This window comes from Eupeodes corollae, chromosome 1 (assembly GCF_945859685.1).
Source record: "Eupeodes corollae chromosome 1, idEupCoro1.1, whole genome shotgun sequence".
Classification (NCBI taxonomy): Eukaryota; Metazoa; Arthropoda; class Insecta; order Diptera; family Syrphidae; genus Eupeodes; species Eupeodes corollae.
In genome coordinates this window covers 310351706-310370873 of record NC_079147.1, presented here as the reverse complement: position 1 = coordinate 310370873, position 19168 = coordinate 310351706, and the positions used below count along the sequence as shown (strand labels likewise).

Sequence of the window (19168 nt, the reverse complement as noted above, 5' to 3'; positions counted from 1 at the left end):
TGTATCTTTTTTTTATTTTTGTGAATGTAATTTCTATTGAAGAGAAAGCAAAAGCAACAGGTAAGCGGAAATAATGGAGGGAAATGAACAAAATTCATATGCGTTTGGAAATAACTTAGATATACATAAAAAAATGATAATAAGGTTATTTATGGTCAAGCTACATAAATAATATTAAAAAGGATTTTAAGAAATATGAAACATTCAAGGAATTATATGGACATATTATGGTATATCAGGCCTTAAAGAAATTTTTTCGAAATTAAATATTTGAATTTTTACCATAGTTACAGGCCAAACGAAAAAAACAATAAACTTGTGTGGAATAGTGGCATATGTACGTATATACCAATAAGACATCCCTTGCGATCGAATATTTTTATTTTATTGTTTGAAATTTTAAGTAAGTCCTATTTACTATTTGAACACAGGTGACATCAATGAATTAAGTGGAACATGAATAGTAAATAAATACTAAATTGGGTGGCGCAACAGTTCTTTGAGAACTATTGCCTTGTGACACTCAGCCATTCCTGTGTGCAAGTATTGTTGTTATGGTTGTAGGGGACCTACTGTTTCTAAGCCTAATCCGAACGGCTAATTAGAAAAAGCACTTTTCATGACAAAAATTACTCTTGGAGAATTTGTCAATTCCTCGCAAGAGGCAGTACCCGTGACATAGGCAGGGATCGAACTAGCTAGACAATAATTCATAAAAATAGCCTAACTAACCATAACTTACAACTAACTTACTGGTCCCATACGGACACTCTAAGTTAAAAATATACTTAATACTAATGCCTTTGGTCCTTAGATCTATTTAACTTCAATTCAAGTTAATTTATTTTTGTATTCATTAGAAAAAACTAATTTCATTATCCTTTTTTATTTTTACTTAAAAACTACTTAAAATAAATAAAACTTAAAACTAACTTAAACTACCTTCTACCTGAGCGTCGAACTTGTTGAGCTGTGAAAGGTCAATGATTCTAGGGAATTATTTCTCCAGAAGAGTCCTGAAAGCAAAGGTCGCTCGCCCCTCCCTTTCCCAATCCTTACCCCCTCCTCCATCGGCTTTGTGCTATTATATTGGCTGATGGCTTCTTTTCCCCTGACTGTATAGTGTATCACTGTCTGGCAATACCTAATTTTCTTCCTGGGATATATTTATAAACATATCCTTCCCTTCAACTTCCCAATTGGGCTGAATCTAAGGTGTTATACGACCCGTGCCGATGATCAGCCAGGCTGAAAACGTGTGGACTTTGTACAAACTCAAGAGCCCAATGTCTTCTTGTGTGACAAATGTTTGGCTTTCCTTAACTGATATTTTTTTCTGCGGTGGTCTTAAAAATTTGTAAGAACCGTAATTTAAAAATGATGAGTTCAAGATCTTCGCCCGTGTTATTTCTTGAGCATATTACAAACAAAAAAATCAAAGTTATGTTTCTTAGTTTTACAACCACAACTATTTGATAATAACTTGTTCCTTATTTTTGTTCCACTTTACATACACAGGAAATAATACCAATAAATGTTTATTGTTCAGAACATTGCGCCCGGGAACTTATAACGGGCAAAAATACTTCATCGTTCTCTATCGTTAATTGTTCAAATTTAAAGTTTTTTAAAATAATATTCTTATTATTATTAACAATTTGTTGGTAAGAATAACACGAATGGGTGAATAATTGGTCGCATCACAAAGCTAGTGGCTACGTAGTCAAGGGATTATGATTGGCTAAATCTAGCTACAAAAGTAGTTGAAATTTCCCCTCCGACGTAGTGTACAAAATTCGGCTACAAAGTAAAGATACGTTAAAGTTATCAAATCAAAAATGTTTCTTATTTCATATATTTGCATTTGTCAACAATATGACAGTCCCAGATCGACTAGCTTTGTAGTGTAGTTTTGCATTCACAAAGCTAGTTGAATTTTGACTACGTAGCCACTAGCTTTGTGAATGCGCCCATTGTCTTAAGGAGCTGTTATAGAGGAATTTTATTTGTAAAGTGTCGATTTATGGTAAGTTTTTTGGTAAAAACTACAAATCGGAGGAGAATTGCTTTCATACATATTAACTTTGCTGAATAATCTCAGACTTATCCGGCAGAGTTCCACCGAGTTAGTTTTATGCTGCCTCAAAAGGAGTTGGATATCTTTCAACATGTTTCAGTCCCTCGGTTTATTACTTTTAAAATTGTATGTACTAATGATGTTTGAAACGTGGAATGGTACAGATCAACTTTCCATATTTACTATTATGCATTCATTATGGGACTCAATTTTAAAAGTTAAGATTTGTTCAATATGATTGCATCCATATACATACTTACGTTCGCTTTAGAAAAAAACACATCCAGGTAAACAAAAACAATTTTTTTATGTTAATAAACTTAAATCACATCCTTCATTTATTAAAAAAAAAATTATAAACATATTCACTGATCTACGAAATTAATTCAAATTCCAATTTCTTATTTCATAAATAATAATTTAGCAGTTTAACGCACAAAAATGTATATAATATTCATATTCATATATATATAATAATAAAAAATAAAACAAATTAAAATACAATAAAACAATAATTTTCTTAATATTTTTATCGACGAACATTAAAAATTATAATTTAAGAAATACCTATATTAATTACTATATAAACAAAATTTACTAAAGTAATGATATATGTTTAACTTTTTATCTTATTGCTGTTAATGTTATTCTTACACATTCATTGTTAATTTTAATTCTTATGTAATAATAATCAAACTAGTTTGGTTAATGTTTTTTTTTTTTTAGGGGACAAATTAAATTATGTAGTTATATTTAATTTTTTAAACATAATGATTGATTGTTTAAGTAGTTGTAGGCAGTGCGTGGTAAAGAATTGCTTTTGAAAATAAAATAAAATAAATACACTTTTAAAGTGCTTTCGTTTTGTATTAAGCATTGAACCTAACAATATTTACGTACTTAGATAAATTTTAAGTAAAAATAAATTAGGTGGCGCAACAGTCCATAGATAACCAGGGCTTAGTGACTTACAAATCTCAACCATTCCTGTGTGCGAGTAATTGTAGGGATGGAGGGGGACCAACAGTTTATATGCCGAATCCGAACGGCTACTTTGAGAAAGCACTTTTTCATGACAAGAATTACTCTTGGAGAATTTGTCAATTCCTTGCAAGAGGCAGTACCCGTGAATAAAACTTTTGGTGGCACAGGCAGAGATCGAACCCAAGACCTCTCGCATGACAGTCCAACGCACTAACCATCAAGCCCGGGTACTACCGATAAATTGTATGTATTTCACATAAATACGACAACAAACCAAAAGACATTTAAAAGAAATTGTCACTCTATTTTGATAGGGAAACTGAGAATTTATTTGTTGTCTTTTAAGTAGGGTTGTATGGAAGGTCTATAATAGTCCTACATCAATAAGGGAATTTTCAATATGATCTAACTGATAAAACGGCCATATACCTACATATAATGAAAATCAAACATTTCTACACACTCTTTTTCTGTTGTGGAAGCTTTCTTTTTTTTTTTATTGTAGATGAACATTCTATTTTAATTATTATTTTTTTATTAAATATGTTTCTATTTGTTAGTACCTGTGTAAGTTTATATTTTTTTCTGATAAAACTTCTTTGTTTGCATGATCGTTGAGAAAACAGAAAATTTGTGCTGCAATTTTGTTACTTGAAACCTGACAACCACTTTTATTTTGTATCTATCTCTGGTAAATATATCCAAAAAATACTATTTTATTTCATATTCTAAACAAAATTATAAAAAACATGCATTCACACAACAATATGTATTATTTAGTTCATTCTCACATTCGCACACACATATCATACACACTTTTATTATGGTTAAATTTTATTACTCCTTGAATTACGTATATCTGTAGTTTTCATTTGTTTTTATCATAAATGCACTCTGAATCTTTTTAATTAAGTTTTACAAATACTTTTCTCTTTTTTTAAGTTTTAAGAGTCGCAGAATCGAAACTGTAAAATAATAATTATTGCTTTCAACACTCTTTTAATCGTAATATTAACTTTTAAAGGGATTAATTTATATTTGAAACTGAAAAAAGGACTTTGTTGATATATTTGCTTTTAATTTTAATCGAGATCTGAAGTGTCGCATATGATTTAGGCAAGGAGGCCAGTGCAACAAAACCATACAATATTGGTTACGACTGGGTCGTTATGGCTGACGTTACCTAGGGACTAGAATAGTATTGAAAAATCATATGGACATCTATGTGCAAACATTAAAAAAAAAGTTGAAGTCTTTTAAAAGATAAAAATAAAATGTATGGATAGGAAAAAGCGAAAGTTATCACTATTTCAGGACGAGTTTTTTTTTGGTACAGATACAACTCACTTCTTTTTTTCTTTTGATTAAAAATCAGGCTCTGTCTGCTCAAAATAGAAAAATTAAAAAAATAATCCTACGATACATCGATTAAAAAGAAGTTTAAAATAAAAGCAAGGATTATATAAATATTCTTAATACAGTTTCGATTCAACACACAAACCCTTTTGCAAAAATCAATCTTAATTTTAAGTTAAAAAATAAAATAATATAAAACACAAGACCTTCTGAAGATTTCAGAATCACAGAAAATCCAAATTGTGAAGGTTTCCACTAAATCGAATCACAGCAAAGAACGGGATTAGTAAGTACATAAGCACAGACCACCGTAAGTTTTTCAGTTTTGTTGCACTGCTGAATTTTGGTTCATTATTAAGATGATTATCACCCACTTCATCCTCTTCTTCATGCGAATTTCTATGGGTACCACCATTGTCGGATGTACCATCGTTTCGACCAGGACCTGAGGTGTGTTCGACAACACCACCAACGTCGTCTTCGTCATCGCTGTTATCAATTTTATTGACTCGTACTGAAGGATGTTCAGTATTGCCACTGGCGACAGTTGGTTTATGGAAGGTGGGATATGAGCCAGGGCCAAGGCCTGAACCCTCATCATCGTCGTCTTCGTCATCGATTCCTCCTCCAGATCCAGACCCACTGCCAAAGTAGGGTTCTTCTGAAAAGAAATGTACATTTTGTTAAAAAAAAAAACAATTATTTAAATTCTCAGCTTTACCTTGATCGGACCATTCAACATCTTGGCCATTATAGGCATTTCTCAAATGACTAATGGCAGTCTTTAGATAAAATAGTTGAGAAGTAACAGAACTCTGTTGTTTAGTGGATGTTGGATTACCAGGGAACTCCGGATTAGAAGATCCATGTTCTGTGGTGACAGAGTGCATATATCTGTAAATAAAAGAAAATCTTGTTTTAAAATTGTACTAAGCTTCTTTTTCGTTTCAAGCATACAAACCTATCTACTGTATGACCATTCCAACAATTATTGTCTTCGTCTGATAAAGCAGCTATGTCTTCGTTGTTGCATATCTGATATGGTAAATTTGACCAGAATTTTTTCGATTGCTTAACCGTCTGTCTGATCTCTTTTATAAGTTTATCTAGCACTGGTTCGCGGGTAACATAGTCACTGTCGTCATTTTTGCGGTTTCCTTGCTTCTTTTTGTTTTTCCTTCCTCCACCTCCACCTCCATTGCCTCCACCACCACCTTTTTTAGGTGGGTTATTTTGCTCTTGATCAGAAACAGCAACATCTTCCGAATCAGATTCAGATTCAATGGTGCGTTTTACACGTTGCTGAGCACTTTCTTTAAGAATAATTTCATTATCGAGCGTCGCATCGATATCCATGGTATCGGCCTCCATGTTATCACTCATAGTCGTTTTACTATTTGGTTCTACAAACTTTGGACTTATTGTACGTTTTTTTCGACCCAATGAAGGGCGACCACAGCCTTGGAAAACCTGATTTGATATGTCTTGCCCTGCTTCCTGTAAATCAAACGCGATACGATAAGATAAATATAAATCAATTCAATTTTTAAATCATCAATCTGCTCTTATTTGTGTCACGTCACAAAAATGATGAAATGATAAGGAAAACAAATGCAATAGATTTGTGAGTGACTTTTTAGTCGACAACAACAACGTTCAAAGAATATATTATGTTTATGTTCATAAAAGGATAAGTTGACGTGACAAACAATAACCACTTCAGAACTACAATCTTTACTTTCTTTCGAAGCGGATGTATATCGTATACACAAGATTGATGGAAGATTGTATATGACAGTTGATCTTTCAAAATCCACTAAAGCTACAGTGAATGCATTTTAAAGATATGAAATCATATTGATAATAGATATTGATATTTAATTTTTTTGGAAGTTACTGTTGGTATTCAACGCTTAAAGCTGATTAAAAGGTTAGGTTTTGAAATTGTTAAAAACTATACAAATTACGTCTCACAAACCAATTTGAATGTACAGGTATTTATTGTAAATAAGATCATCTACATTGAGCAAATTTCCTTACTAAACGAGTTTCACTAAGCCTAACAAATAATAATAAGTTTATGGAACTTAAAGAAGGTGGACATTATCATATGATAACAAAATATCGTAGGTGATATTCTGGGACTTAATTTAAAAAAAATATTATAAATTTAAGGAATATTTTAAAATGTAATAATGTTATTAAAAAGGGTTTATTGGTATAAAATGTTACATTTATTACACTTTATGAAGATGAAATGTCTGCAACCTGAACACACCCTTTTATCTTTTTATCATGTTATGGATTAGTTCTATTTATCTTCGCCAATTGGTAAGGTCTGGGTGAAATAATATTTCTTTTTGTTAGTACCTACGTAAACGTCCACTGCGTGAGGTGATAACAAGACCAGAATTTGAAACTTACATTTGACCTACATGAATCGAATGCTTGACGATGCCCATTTCCAAGTCTAATATTGCATTTTATCCTTCACAATCTGAATCATCAAGATTAACCGCAAACTGAGATTTTTGAAAATGTTCTAACCGTCAAAAAATTGCATGTCTCGAAATTAATTAAAAAATAAATAAATAAATTGGGTGGCGCGACAGTCCATTGAGAACCAAGGCCTAGTGACTTACAACTCTCAACCATTCCTGTGTGCGAGTAATGTTGTCAGGAATGGAGGGGACCTACAGTTTATATGCCGACTCCGAACGGCTAATTTTGAGAAAGCACTTTTTCATGACAATAGTTACTCTTGGAGAAGTTGTCAATTCCTCGCAAGAGGCAGTACCCGTGAAAAGATTTTAGATGGCATAGGCAGGGATCGAACCCAAGACCTCTAGCATGACAGTCCAACGCACTAACCATCATGCCACGGGTACCACCTCGAAATTAATTATTGATTCAAATTGTTGAATACTTTTGTTTGTAGAATAAACGATTAATCTCTTATTTATTTAAATTAAATGAAAAACTAAAAAACAAAATAAAAACAAATATTTCCGTTTCTTGTGGGCCGACATGCCTTCTTTTAAACGAAGTAATCTTACAATTGAACAAGAGTTACAACTTGTAGGCACAAAACAGTAAATAACGCAGAACAAAATCATTGAAATTAGGATCACAGATGATTCCCGAGATCGCAAAAGGTTATGAAATTTTAACAACTAAACTTTTTTTTTATTTAAAAAGCCTTGTACATATTGCATAACGAAATTCAAAATGATCAATTTAAAAAAATATAACAGAAGTTCTAAACTAATTGGAAACTTAATATGAAAACTAAACAGACGTGGGCGACGTTTTTAATCTTAAATGCATTGCAAAAAAAAAAATAGAAAACCGCACATCCGAGTATCCAGATATTTTTCTTTAGATTTTTTTTTTTTAATTGATAAAAGTATTAATGCCTTACCTGGAAATTCATTATGGCCTCAGAGATTTTTATGTTGATTGGCTCCACAACCATTACAATATTAAATGAGCCTAACAAACGTTCAGCGACTTTTTCCATCGAAGACACAAAGTTATCCCACTCCATATCCAGTTCGTGGAAATAGTGCAAGCAACCTTTCATCACATTTACACAGTAGTTCGTACAAGGTTTCTCTACGTAGCCCTTGCAAGCTCCACAATGTTGCATCTTTGTCAGCGCAGCCGTGCAGTCAGCATTCAGACGGATCTATTTATAATGGATATGATGTTAGTATATATTTATATTTATTTATTTTGTTGTCATAATATTTTTTATATTTTTTTATTTTGTTAAAGCTGCGCGAAATTGGATTTTATTTTTATCAAAGAGTTTTTAAACTTACATTCATCATTTTCTTCGTAACATCAGAGGCTGTCATCAGTGCTTGGGCATATGTTCGTGTCGCAACAAACGATCTCTTTATTTGGAGGGATAGTTTATCGGGCACATCACCGAATGGCTTCAGTTCTTTCATATGTTCGCTGACGCAGCCTAAATATCTGAAAGAAAAACATGATTTATTAAATAGGTTGGTTTTATGTTTTTTACAAATATCGACTATTTTGAAACGGCGTTAATTTAGGCAGGGTAAAGAGTTTTTAAAAATGATATTAAAATAATACCAAGTTCAGGGCCAATAAGTTATCTTAAATGTTATGTTCTTTTTAACGTTGATTACTACCGTTTAACTGTAGCAATTGTTGAAATCATATAACAAATTAAATTCATTGTGAAAAAATCTGATCTTTAGCATGATCAAATTTAAATTAATTAAATTATTTTAGTGAAACATTCGGTTTCTTTTGAAGCCACAAACTATTGGAAGATAATATTAAACTTTTCATGGAAGGCTTATCTGGAAAGATCTCCGACCTATAAACAAACACATTATGTACATAACTTTTCTAGTTCTAAGTGGAACCTTTACTATCATGTGAAATTATTTTCATCAAATGATATAACAATTAAACTGAAAAAGATAAATTTTCTTATGTTTGTTTTAAGCAACCCCAATTGACTTTGTGTTGCAAATGCAAATAAACCAGTAATCATATAGTTCAAACACTGCCTGCATAATATCTCAAATAGAGGATAGACATACGATAGAGTGCCACAGTCACACAGACCAAGACCATGCAGGTAGGTGTTGCATGAATGAATTGAAGTGCACTTATAAGTCTGCGGTACGATCGAGGTTTCAGCTTTCGCTGAGTTGTATTTATTTGGCAACAAAATCAACACACTCTGCTTAGCAATAAGCAATAGACTACGCTTAGAGTTCTTTTATTATCCCTAAGTGGTTAGCTGGTTATATGGTTAACTGCTAACAGCAGCAAATTGACAGAAGCTATAGTAGATCATACAAAATTAACTGGTTACTTCACACCTAAATCCAATATTGTACCACGGAAGACGTGCGTTGATTGGTGGTTTTTATAGCTCCATCATCAGCTATGTCTTTTATTTTGGTTTGCGACCGCATGTAGTAAGAACTATCTATTTTCTGCCTGCAGACTGCAGAAATTCAATCTTGGCGGGGTCTATTTTCTTGATGTGTGGCGATACTCTACATTTATCATTGGGTGTTTCCTATCTCAAAAACAAAAAAAGAATTATAATGAAATAAAGGAAAAACAAAGAGCAGCAAGCTGTTGGATGGATGTAACAGGTTCGCCGACTTGTAATGATATACCTTATACTACTCTAAGTAGATTACGGATGTTGTTCTTTGTTCTATTTTACGAGTATGATTAAGACACTTTGATGTTTTCCGCAGAAGCGGCCAAAGCAACAAAGATAAATCCTTTTTTGTGGTTTGAGATCCACAAAAGGTGCATACAGGTTTTCAAAAAAAAAAAAAAACTACAAACTAATAAAGAAATAAATGAAACTCATATCGTATGAATCTTTGTCAACTTACTTATCATCAAAGGCAAATTGTGCGTTCAAAACTGTAAACATCTTTTGATAAAGTGTGTTAAAAAATGAATCCATTGCTTCGCCAAGATCCACCTTTCCACGGGAGTAATACTTTTCCAGCTCCGTAAATAAGTCGGAAAATACGTAGGCGTTTTGTTCGTATATTACACCGTATGTCCTCTTAAACATTGAATGGAATTCTTTTTTGGATTCTGCGAGGAGTTGATTGAACACATCTGGAAAAATATAGTTTTTGTTAGTATTAATTTATTAGTAGAATGGAAATGTTTGCAAATAAAAATCTTTATAATAAACACATTTCTTAATGAGAAAATTAATTTAAAACATTGAAACTACGTAGCATGTATGTTTTATACCACAGAAAAAATACAAATCTGTGGTGGTGCTTTTCTATCTATGATAATTTAAATAATGTACTTTACAAGTCTTGAAGTTGACTGGAAGCCAGTTCTTAATATATTAACCTGTACCAAGAATTCTCTTAGGTTTTTTCATTATGCGTTCGATTCTTTATAATATTATTGGTTTCCTTCTACTTTTCAAAAAAATGTGAAATGAGTTCGGAGAAGATTTAAAAATAAAATTTGGTCAACTAAGTAACTTTTATTCCATTGAAATGTTTCTTGCTGTAAATGGAGTTCATGAAATGGCTAAGATTTGAATGTCCTGGATTTCCTACTTGATTTTATTTCAATTATTTAAATGGAGCTGTTGCGCCACCCCATTTGAAATGGAGCGTTGAAACAGTGGGACTTGTAATTAAATGGTTCAGAAAAATATTTGTATTTAATTCAAACAACTAAAAATCTGTTCAGAAGTTCTAACAAGAAAATATTGAAAATGATATGAAATGGAAAATAGGTATGATTTCTTAATTTAAAGTAATCATCTTCTTGTTGAGTGTATTTAATAATGCACTTTGAGTTGAATATGTGTTCGTTAATTAATAACTAGGTAAGTAATAAAATAAATAATTTAAATGAAATATTTACTTAAATATCGGGTGTTTTTTTAAGAGAAATATTGCTTATTGACAGAGATGAGTTTCAATAAAATATGCCGAAAATGGACGAACTTCGCGAAGAAATTTACGCAATTTGGGATTAATTGATTTAAGCTGAATTGCCATACCTTGTGACTACGTAATACAAATTTAAGTATAGTGCCTCTCGCTTAAGTGCTTTACCATAATAAGTAACTTCTATTTTTGACAACTAATATTTATTGGATTCGGCATTTCATTTTGTATAGATGATTAAAATTAAAATTTCTTAAAAGTATAAATTAAAAATCACCGGAAAAAAAATAAAAACAAATTTTTTTTCCTTAGAGTTTTCCTGTGTGTTAAGCGCCAAAATTCAAATATAATAATCTGTACATACTGTAATGGTGAAGACCTTTTTTTAGTTATCATTATACAAATACATATAAATAAAAACATAGATTTGTTTTTTTGTGCACTTAAGCGGGTTTCTTATAACTGCATAGCCACGTAAATACCCATCAAACGGGGCATTAAAGGTGTGGATCATATCCGGTTCTACTGTTGCTTATTGAATGCAAAATTCAACTACAAAGCCATTCAATCCCAAACACACCTAAATGTTTGTATTTTGAAACTTTTTTTCCATATTTTCATATTCCAGCATTTTTGAAATATCTTCTATCGTTTTTCACTGGTTGTGAAATGTCAAAATCAATATCCACTAACTTTAAAGCCGACATTTTTGCAATACGTGGTTGGAGACAAAATTTAATTTTGAAATGACTTATTGACTCCGTTCAATCTCAGACAGATAGGGTATCCGGATACCTTTTTGTTAGTATTTTACGCCTAAAATAACAGCTGATCAAAAACAGCTGAGATGTCAAAAAAGGAATCCACAAGTATCCAAGAATTTCAAACCAACTGGTTCAACACACACATATTAGAATTTCAAGAAACTTGAAAACTGATTTCAGCCTTTTGTATTTGTTGGTAAAGAAAAAGATACAAAATGTTAGTTGAAGATGTATTCGAGGATGTTCTGTACATAATAGGCAATTAGTTAATTGCCTCCGAATTTAAGAAGGTGATTAGGATCTATTTTGGCTTTGAACAGCTGAAAGCTGTTTTTATTTTTGATAGCTTTCTCAAAACAGCTATTCAACTCGTTTAGCCATTAGTCATTCTCAATTGTCAAACCATAGATAACAACAACATCGAAACTTCTTATGTGGCTTTCAAAAATCAGCCTACATTTTTTTTTGAATAGTTAAGCAGACGGTTTTGTATGTAAATGTCGTTGTTATGGTGATATACATAATTCAGTCCCATTTTGACAAATAATCATATAAACACATGTTTGCTTCAAGTTTTATTTAATCCTTTAAGATCAACTACATACATATGTCTGCCAAATTCCATTTAATTAAATTCAATGCGACAATTATCTGTCAAGGTCGCAAGTGATGTGTGATATCTAGATACTCAAATCTCAACAAGCCTATAAGCCGATTACAAAATTAAATGTGGGTATTACCAAAGCACTGTTCAACTTGACAAGCATTAAATTCTTACTTATAAAAAGTCTGCGGGTAAAAATTAAGTAGATTCATTTAGTAAACCAACAACAAATTACTGACCAATGTAATACTGTGCCAAACAATGAATGTGCCACCATTTACGTATGCACTTCGATAAATTACACTCCTAAAGTGTTGAAGAGAAAAATAATCATTTCCTCTCTAGAAGACATTTGTCTTAATAATCTTGAAAAGACGGAAAAGCTACGAGTATGTGCAGTCTTTCTACTATAAAACCATAGAACCAGAGGCATCGGTAGTAGCAGCACACATTTAATTTAGTATTGAAGAGTAGGCGTCTACTCGTACATATATAGGTACAGCGTAAAATTGAAACAATTACTGAAGGATAAATTATGATCAAGCATTGAAACTTATTTAGGTACAAATAGGTTAATGATTCACTTACCATTGAGTTTATGTGCCTTTGCACCAAGCACCGATGATAGTCTGTTTATTTCTTCTTTGGAATTTTTCTCGAGATGAAGTCTGGAAGACATGGCCATCTTTGTTTCCATATTATAAGTACAACATGTTCCAACTGAGGGTGATTCACAGTACCTCAAAACCATTTCTGTAAATAAAACAAATACAAATTACAAACTTTAATCTCTTATGGCTTATAATGGGAAAAGAAAAGAAGGCAGGAAATAATTAATGTTGTAAAAGGAACAGAAGAAATATTGGTAAGCCCCAGCACCCCGATCGACACCCAACTGATTGGGTGTTGTGTTTATGTGTTAAATTGAACGTACACATTAAATTATTTAAACATGTAATTTTGAAAATTATTTCCAAAAATAAATTGGCATATAAGTTTGAACTTTTCGAATTGGAAATGTTCGTCTTCTATCAGAGCTACCTATGTACCTATATAAGCTTTTAAATATAGCATTATCTGAATCATCTCTAATATTTCATTTCTATACAATTATTTTCTAAAATGAATTATAAATATTCATAGGATTTTTATGTCATGCGATGGGAATAAGTAAAGTGTAAAGACTTCGCATAGATATTGAGTTAAAATATTGGACAAGGGCATTGATTTAAGTAGTGGATTTTAAAAGACAAACTGTGCATGTGCATACGTTTAAATTACACATTTATTTACAATAAGCTATAAATATAACATGGGACATAAAAACCCAGTCTTATGGAATCATCACATACACAATCTCACCACGTAAAAATGTAATTCTTTTTTTCAAGTTGTAGAAAAGAACAATTCAACACATTTTTCAATTAAATTCAAGATCGACAATATTTTTTCTTTATGCGAAAGTAAATATCAGAGTTTTAAGGAAATTTTTTGACTTCTATTTGTTAAATCTGCAAACTCTTACTAACAATTCAAAGTGAATCTAGGTGACATCCTTTTTAAGACATTGATTCTGGGGAGGCTTTGGAGAAATCAAGAAATGCCCATTTGTCAACTTTTGTTTGTAAGCCATTAGAAACTGAATTGATGATACAAATAAATTTCAAAGGATAGCTTTGACATTGTTCACGTTTCCAATCTTTGAAGATGGAAAAAATCCTAGTTTTGGTATAACTATCTTTATGCAACCTACTATTTAGTTTTGTTTCTAGGGTTTTTTGGATACTCGGATACTCACTCTTAAAGTGATCTACTGTTTGATTATGGTTTGCTTTTAAAGAGCTTATTAAGACCGATTGTTAACCTAAGTCCAGGACAAAAATTGATGATTAAAGACAACATAATAACAAATCACATTCTAGAATCTAGAGCCTTTCGAAAATACTTTGTCATGTCATTTCAGATGTACCTTCTATCGTCTATTTGCGCTAGGAGCACAATTAAATATATTTCAAGGTTTATGTAGCTTCATTTGGTTTAGTAAAGGGTTTAAAAGCTAAACTTCAGGAAAACAAAACATTCATTTTAATATTTAAGAATCTATCAAAAATAGGACTATTTTTTCAAAGTCCTATTATGTTGGTAACACCAAAACTTATTTCTTTAGGTATCGATTTTATTTTCCTCCCCCTGATGTTCAACAGAAGAAAACTAATTTCACCTTACCGAAGTAAGTTGGTTAGGTTAAACGCACATAAATGACATAGACGAAACATCCCCCGATTAAAGTTTCATTTCGTGAAGAAACGAAAATCTTCAACCCTTGCATGAAGTGGATGGATTACAAAAAGAGTATTTTTAAAAACAAAATCACGAGAGCATATCGCATAGATTTGCTCTTAAAGATGTGTTACTTTACCGTTTTCAATAAAAAAACTGGATGTCATAGCAGACGAATGTTAGAGCAAAGGAATTAATTTCCCGTCTATACATTTCTTCAGAAAGCTTAAAAACCGAGACTTGTTTCCTTAAACCCTTAACCTATGCCTTTGCAATAACAGTTTCCTGAACTTTTGCTTAGGTCATCAAAAAATATTTAAATCTTGTTTTCAATGCTCAATTTTATTTATGTAGATCTCAATTCGTAAATAAATTTAAAAAAAAAACATACTTTTAAATGCTTGGGATTTTTAAAAACTAAGTCAAGGTTTAAATTAGAAACTTAAGACAAACAGTTTATTTTGTGTAATAATTTACTCAAATACCCGTGGCGTAATGGTTAGTGCGTAAGACTGTCATGCCAGAAGTCTTGGGCGCAACTCCTTTCTCAAATTAACCGTGAATTCAAAAACAATTTTCAATAATTTTATATAGAGTTGTTGTCCAATCTTGCCGTCTAAACCATTAACTATTTGTCATAATTTACCTGTAAATTGTAAAGTCATTCATATTAATTCACAGATGAATTATACATTCATCTCAATTCTACCATATCTGTTGGTTAATTTGAATAAAGATCTTTACACAAAGGGTTAAAGCTTTTCGATTCCCATATAGTCCATTTTTCACACCGGACAATGGTCCTTCGAGCCGGATTTACCATGTTGGGATAGATTAAATATAAAGCAGTCGGGTCAACGTTGCTTTTTTTGAAGGGTTTGATCAATGCCAGATCCAAAATATATTATTTTTAGACTTAAATATTCATATTTTGATAAACAAATCATTATTTAGTAAATTGAAACTATTGTCATTGTTTTAAGGAAGAGTGATAGTTGAATGTATAAAAAACACATTTCATGTTTTAAGGACTGGGGACCGGAATAATGAAAAATTATGTATGTAGGTATCTTCCTATACTAACTACTCGTACATGCTGAAATCGGTATTTTAATGAATAACTAAAATTAACGTTAGAATATTTTCGAAGCCAAAGAATTTACCTCTTGGGTATAATACAAAATTGCGGTACCCTTTTTTAAACTTTTCAATCAAAATCTCCAGCTTGATATTTTCCACGGATCCAAAACATGGGCTATAGTATCTTTGCACACCACAAGCATTAAGAATAGTGTAGGTAATGTATATTTCCACATAAGTACGGACAAAAAAAAATCGGTATAAATTTACTGTGTTATACGTAAAATGAAAATGTGGTTTCTACCAAAATTTTATTGATTTTCATATCCACACTATACGAAATGAATTGAATAAACCCCACCTAAAAGCATTAGCTTTTCCTTAAAAGAAAACTACCCTCGCATAAAAACACATTTCGCACCATCACGATATTGTATCAACCTAGACTATAAGCTATTCCCAAAACCTTGAACGAACAACTCCAATTCAAAAGGGATAGAAATATTATAAGGGAAGGTTTTACTCGTAACTTTGGCTTGCTATAGAAATAGAATACAGGATATTGAAGTCGCGTATGCTTGATTTAATTCCCAAAAAAGGTGTAACATTTTTGTCGTCCAGTTCCAGTATAAACTTGCTCTTTCAATTCAATTACAAGTGTCTGACGTTAAATGCTACGTCGTTGTTTGACAGATGTTGAGAAAAAGAAAATCCATTTACATTTACGCCAAATGATTTAGCGAAGAGGAAACAAATAACATTTTTTAGCGAGTATAATAATTTTGCATCCTGCACCACATGAAGTGGGGTTGAAGAACGGAAATTATATTTCAAAAACTCTAAATACAACTTCATGCGTCCAATTGTGTGTAGACAAACTAAAAGCATAAATATACGAGCAAAAACTAAAATAAAAAGCAAGACTCAAGTTTTAAAATAGGCACACAAAAAGTAAGTGAATTCTTAATGCACTCGCGAACGCACCGAATATGCATTCACAGCAATCACGGGCACAACACAAGAGCTCATAGCACAAGAGCAAAGGCATGCAATTCTTTTTCTTGGAGTGTACTTATTGAGTTATACATTGTTTCACATTTTGCTTCTCATATTCTTGTACCAAAGACCGGAGACCGGAGACTGGAACTGGAAACCGGAGCCAACAATGAATGTGCACCATTTTAAAGGTATAAAGACTTTAATGTTTGTACAAACTTATTTTAATGTACATAAGTTTTCGAGGTACTTGTGTGTTTTGTGTGTCATGTGTTGGCCGCCTTAAACAGTTTTATTCGGAGGCCCATTCTTAGGAGCAGCAGTTGTCGCCATCATCGCCATCGCCACTATAGGAGTTAATACTTTCTAAATGAATAAATATTTACCTATATTTTTTTTAATTTTCATATTTTCAGTTTCTCGTCAAAACAAAATATCACACTATACACGCATTGATTAGTGGCGATGGAACATAAATTGTCAAGCACCTAACACTCCTAACAGAAACTACATCCATTCATTTACTATAAACAAAGGCCCCATCATAAAAGACTTTGTAAAGTGTTCCCGACCCTGGGAAACTTGAATGAAACGTACGATACGATACGAGTACAGTGTACAACGTTCAGTACAGTACATCGCAATCGCAGTGAAGAAGGAAAATGTTTGCGTTTTAAGTTTGAGTTTGCCCTTTTCTCCAGCAAGCGCAGCATGTTCGCCTTCGGGATGTGGCGCATTTTTATGATTTTTTCCTGCTTTGGGTCTCTCTCCTAAAACAGAGGCAAAGGCGATTGTTTGCATTCATTAACCCCCGACCAGGCGACGACGACGACATCGAGAGTGTGCGTTTGCAGAGCGAGCTCAAGGAGCTACAGCTACAGGAGATTTCTGTTTGTTAGACTCCGAAGAACTACAGCATGCGGTGTACGCTATCACTTCTTTTTTTTTCTTCTTAATTACGTAAAATGTATAAGTACAAATTTCTCTTGAGGTACACTCTGGCATTTCTTAATCTAAACATTGTGAGGCTATGCACAGCATCCGTCTAGAAAAACTTTTCATATAAACATTCAGTTTAATGAACCAGTTTGAGATTACTGGAAATTTCTCATTCCAAACATTAGAACTACAATTTTCCTGTAGGTACCTTATTAAAAAAACAAAAATAAAAGTTATATTTGGATGTGATGTTTACATTTTAATTTATGAACTCTGCAAAACACACCCAACTCCAATGCCTTAAATGAAGCTTATTTTACAGTTTTAATTGATGGAGCCATTACTTTTAACAGTACATTATTTATCGTCCTCCACTGGAGCTGGAGCTGAAGAAAATTTATGTTTTGTTTTGTTTTATTTAATTTTACTTGTTTTGAGGCAGAAAAAGGAAGGTGTGGAGAAAACACACTTGTTTCAACACTGATGTTATGTTGTTGGTGTTTATACGAGTACCTATATGTATGTCGATTAAAAAGTACTCGAACAGTGTATGTAGATATTCTGCCAACTTCATCACTTTTCATTCTTTGGCTATTCATACCCATCAAATTAATAACGAGACTGCAATTCCAAATAATTTAATATTTTCTTCTTTTAAAGGGCCCATTAAACAGCTTAGAAGTAGTCATTTGCTAAATGTCTATTTTATAACACATATCTCCATCTCTATAAGTCTTTTCTCATTTATTGCTCAGCTGATTTGTGATGTCACAATTGACAAATAGCCAAGTCGTCCTTTAAATGTTTATAATGGGCAGATTCACACGACAGTGAAAAAAAGTAGTATCTGATTGGCCAGCTACCAAATAATTATCTTCCAATTAAGGCAACTTTAATAGAAAGTTGACTGGAAAGTTAGTTAAGAAATGTCTCCCTAACTATCAATTTAAGTCTACTTCTGTCAAAATGACAGTTGATAATGTTTTTTTCATTCAACAGAAAGCTGAACTTTATTACTCTATGATTTATTTATTTTCTGAATTACTCGTACTTAATATGAAGTGTCAAAAAATCCTTTAACACAGAACTTTAAATACAAATAACAAAACATAAGTTCATTAAAGAACAATGAAGTTCAGTTTTAAGCTGATATTTGGGTAAAAAAAACTTAACTTGGCTTTATTGTAGGACTTATTGCTTTGTTCATGTTCGTAGAGAACCAGAAGAAAGTAGAATAGATCAGTATGTTCAGAACTTCAAAAGTTTCCTGTTATTTGCTCAGAGCTCAAACAAAAAGCTGGGAAAAAATTACCGAACGTTCTGAGCAAAAAAATGTAAGCCACAGACAACTCCCAATTATATGATTCTTCTTGAAACCGGACTGCCACTCTTTATCTCTTTACTGTAAGAATGCACTTCGAGTATGTTATGAAAGTTCTTTTATATAATGACAACCGTCTACCAAAGAATCTTGGAAAACACAGCATACAAAAAATATCAGCTGGTTAAAAAATGGAAGGGATATTTCTGGAATCTTTAGATATTTTTAATGGATATCTTAAGGCAAAATTAAAAAAACATTCTAAAATTAATAAATGCTCCAATACGATCAGATCTAATAGAGGAAGCCAAGGGGTCATAGCGTCGA

General features: G+C 32.1%; 1 protein-coding gene across 2 annotated transcripts in view; it reads right to left on the bottom strand.

Annotated features, from left to right (window-relative positions):
* Positions 1–3656: 3656 nt before the first annotated feature.
* LOC129942900 (glypican-4) overlaps positions 3657–19168 on the bottom strand; it is a 37517-nt gene continuing 22005 nt past the window's right edge. Inside the window, exons 2-8 of one of the 2 annotated variants that reach the window (XM_056052022.1) lie at positions 12814–12978; positions 9820–10054; positions 8242–8398; positions 7839–8105; positions 5379–5914; positions 5139–5311; positions 3657–5075 (exon numbers count right to left, since the gene is read on the bottom strand). In XM_056052022.1, coding sequence (XP_055907997.1) covers positions 4642–5075; positions 5139–5311; positions 5379–5914; positions 7839–8105; positions 8242–8398; positions 9820–10054; positions 12814–12978 — 1967 coding nt within the window. In that variant the 3' untranslated portion in view covers positions 3657–4641. Of the gene's footprint in view, positions 5079–5138; positions 5312–5378; positions 5915–7838; positions 8106–8241; positions 8399–9819; positions 10055–12813; positions 12979–19168 lie in introns of both variants that reach the window. The other variant, XM_056052021.1, reaches the window with a different exon arrangement.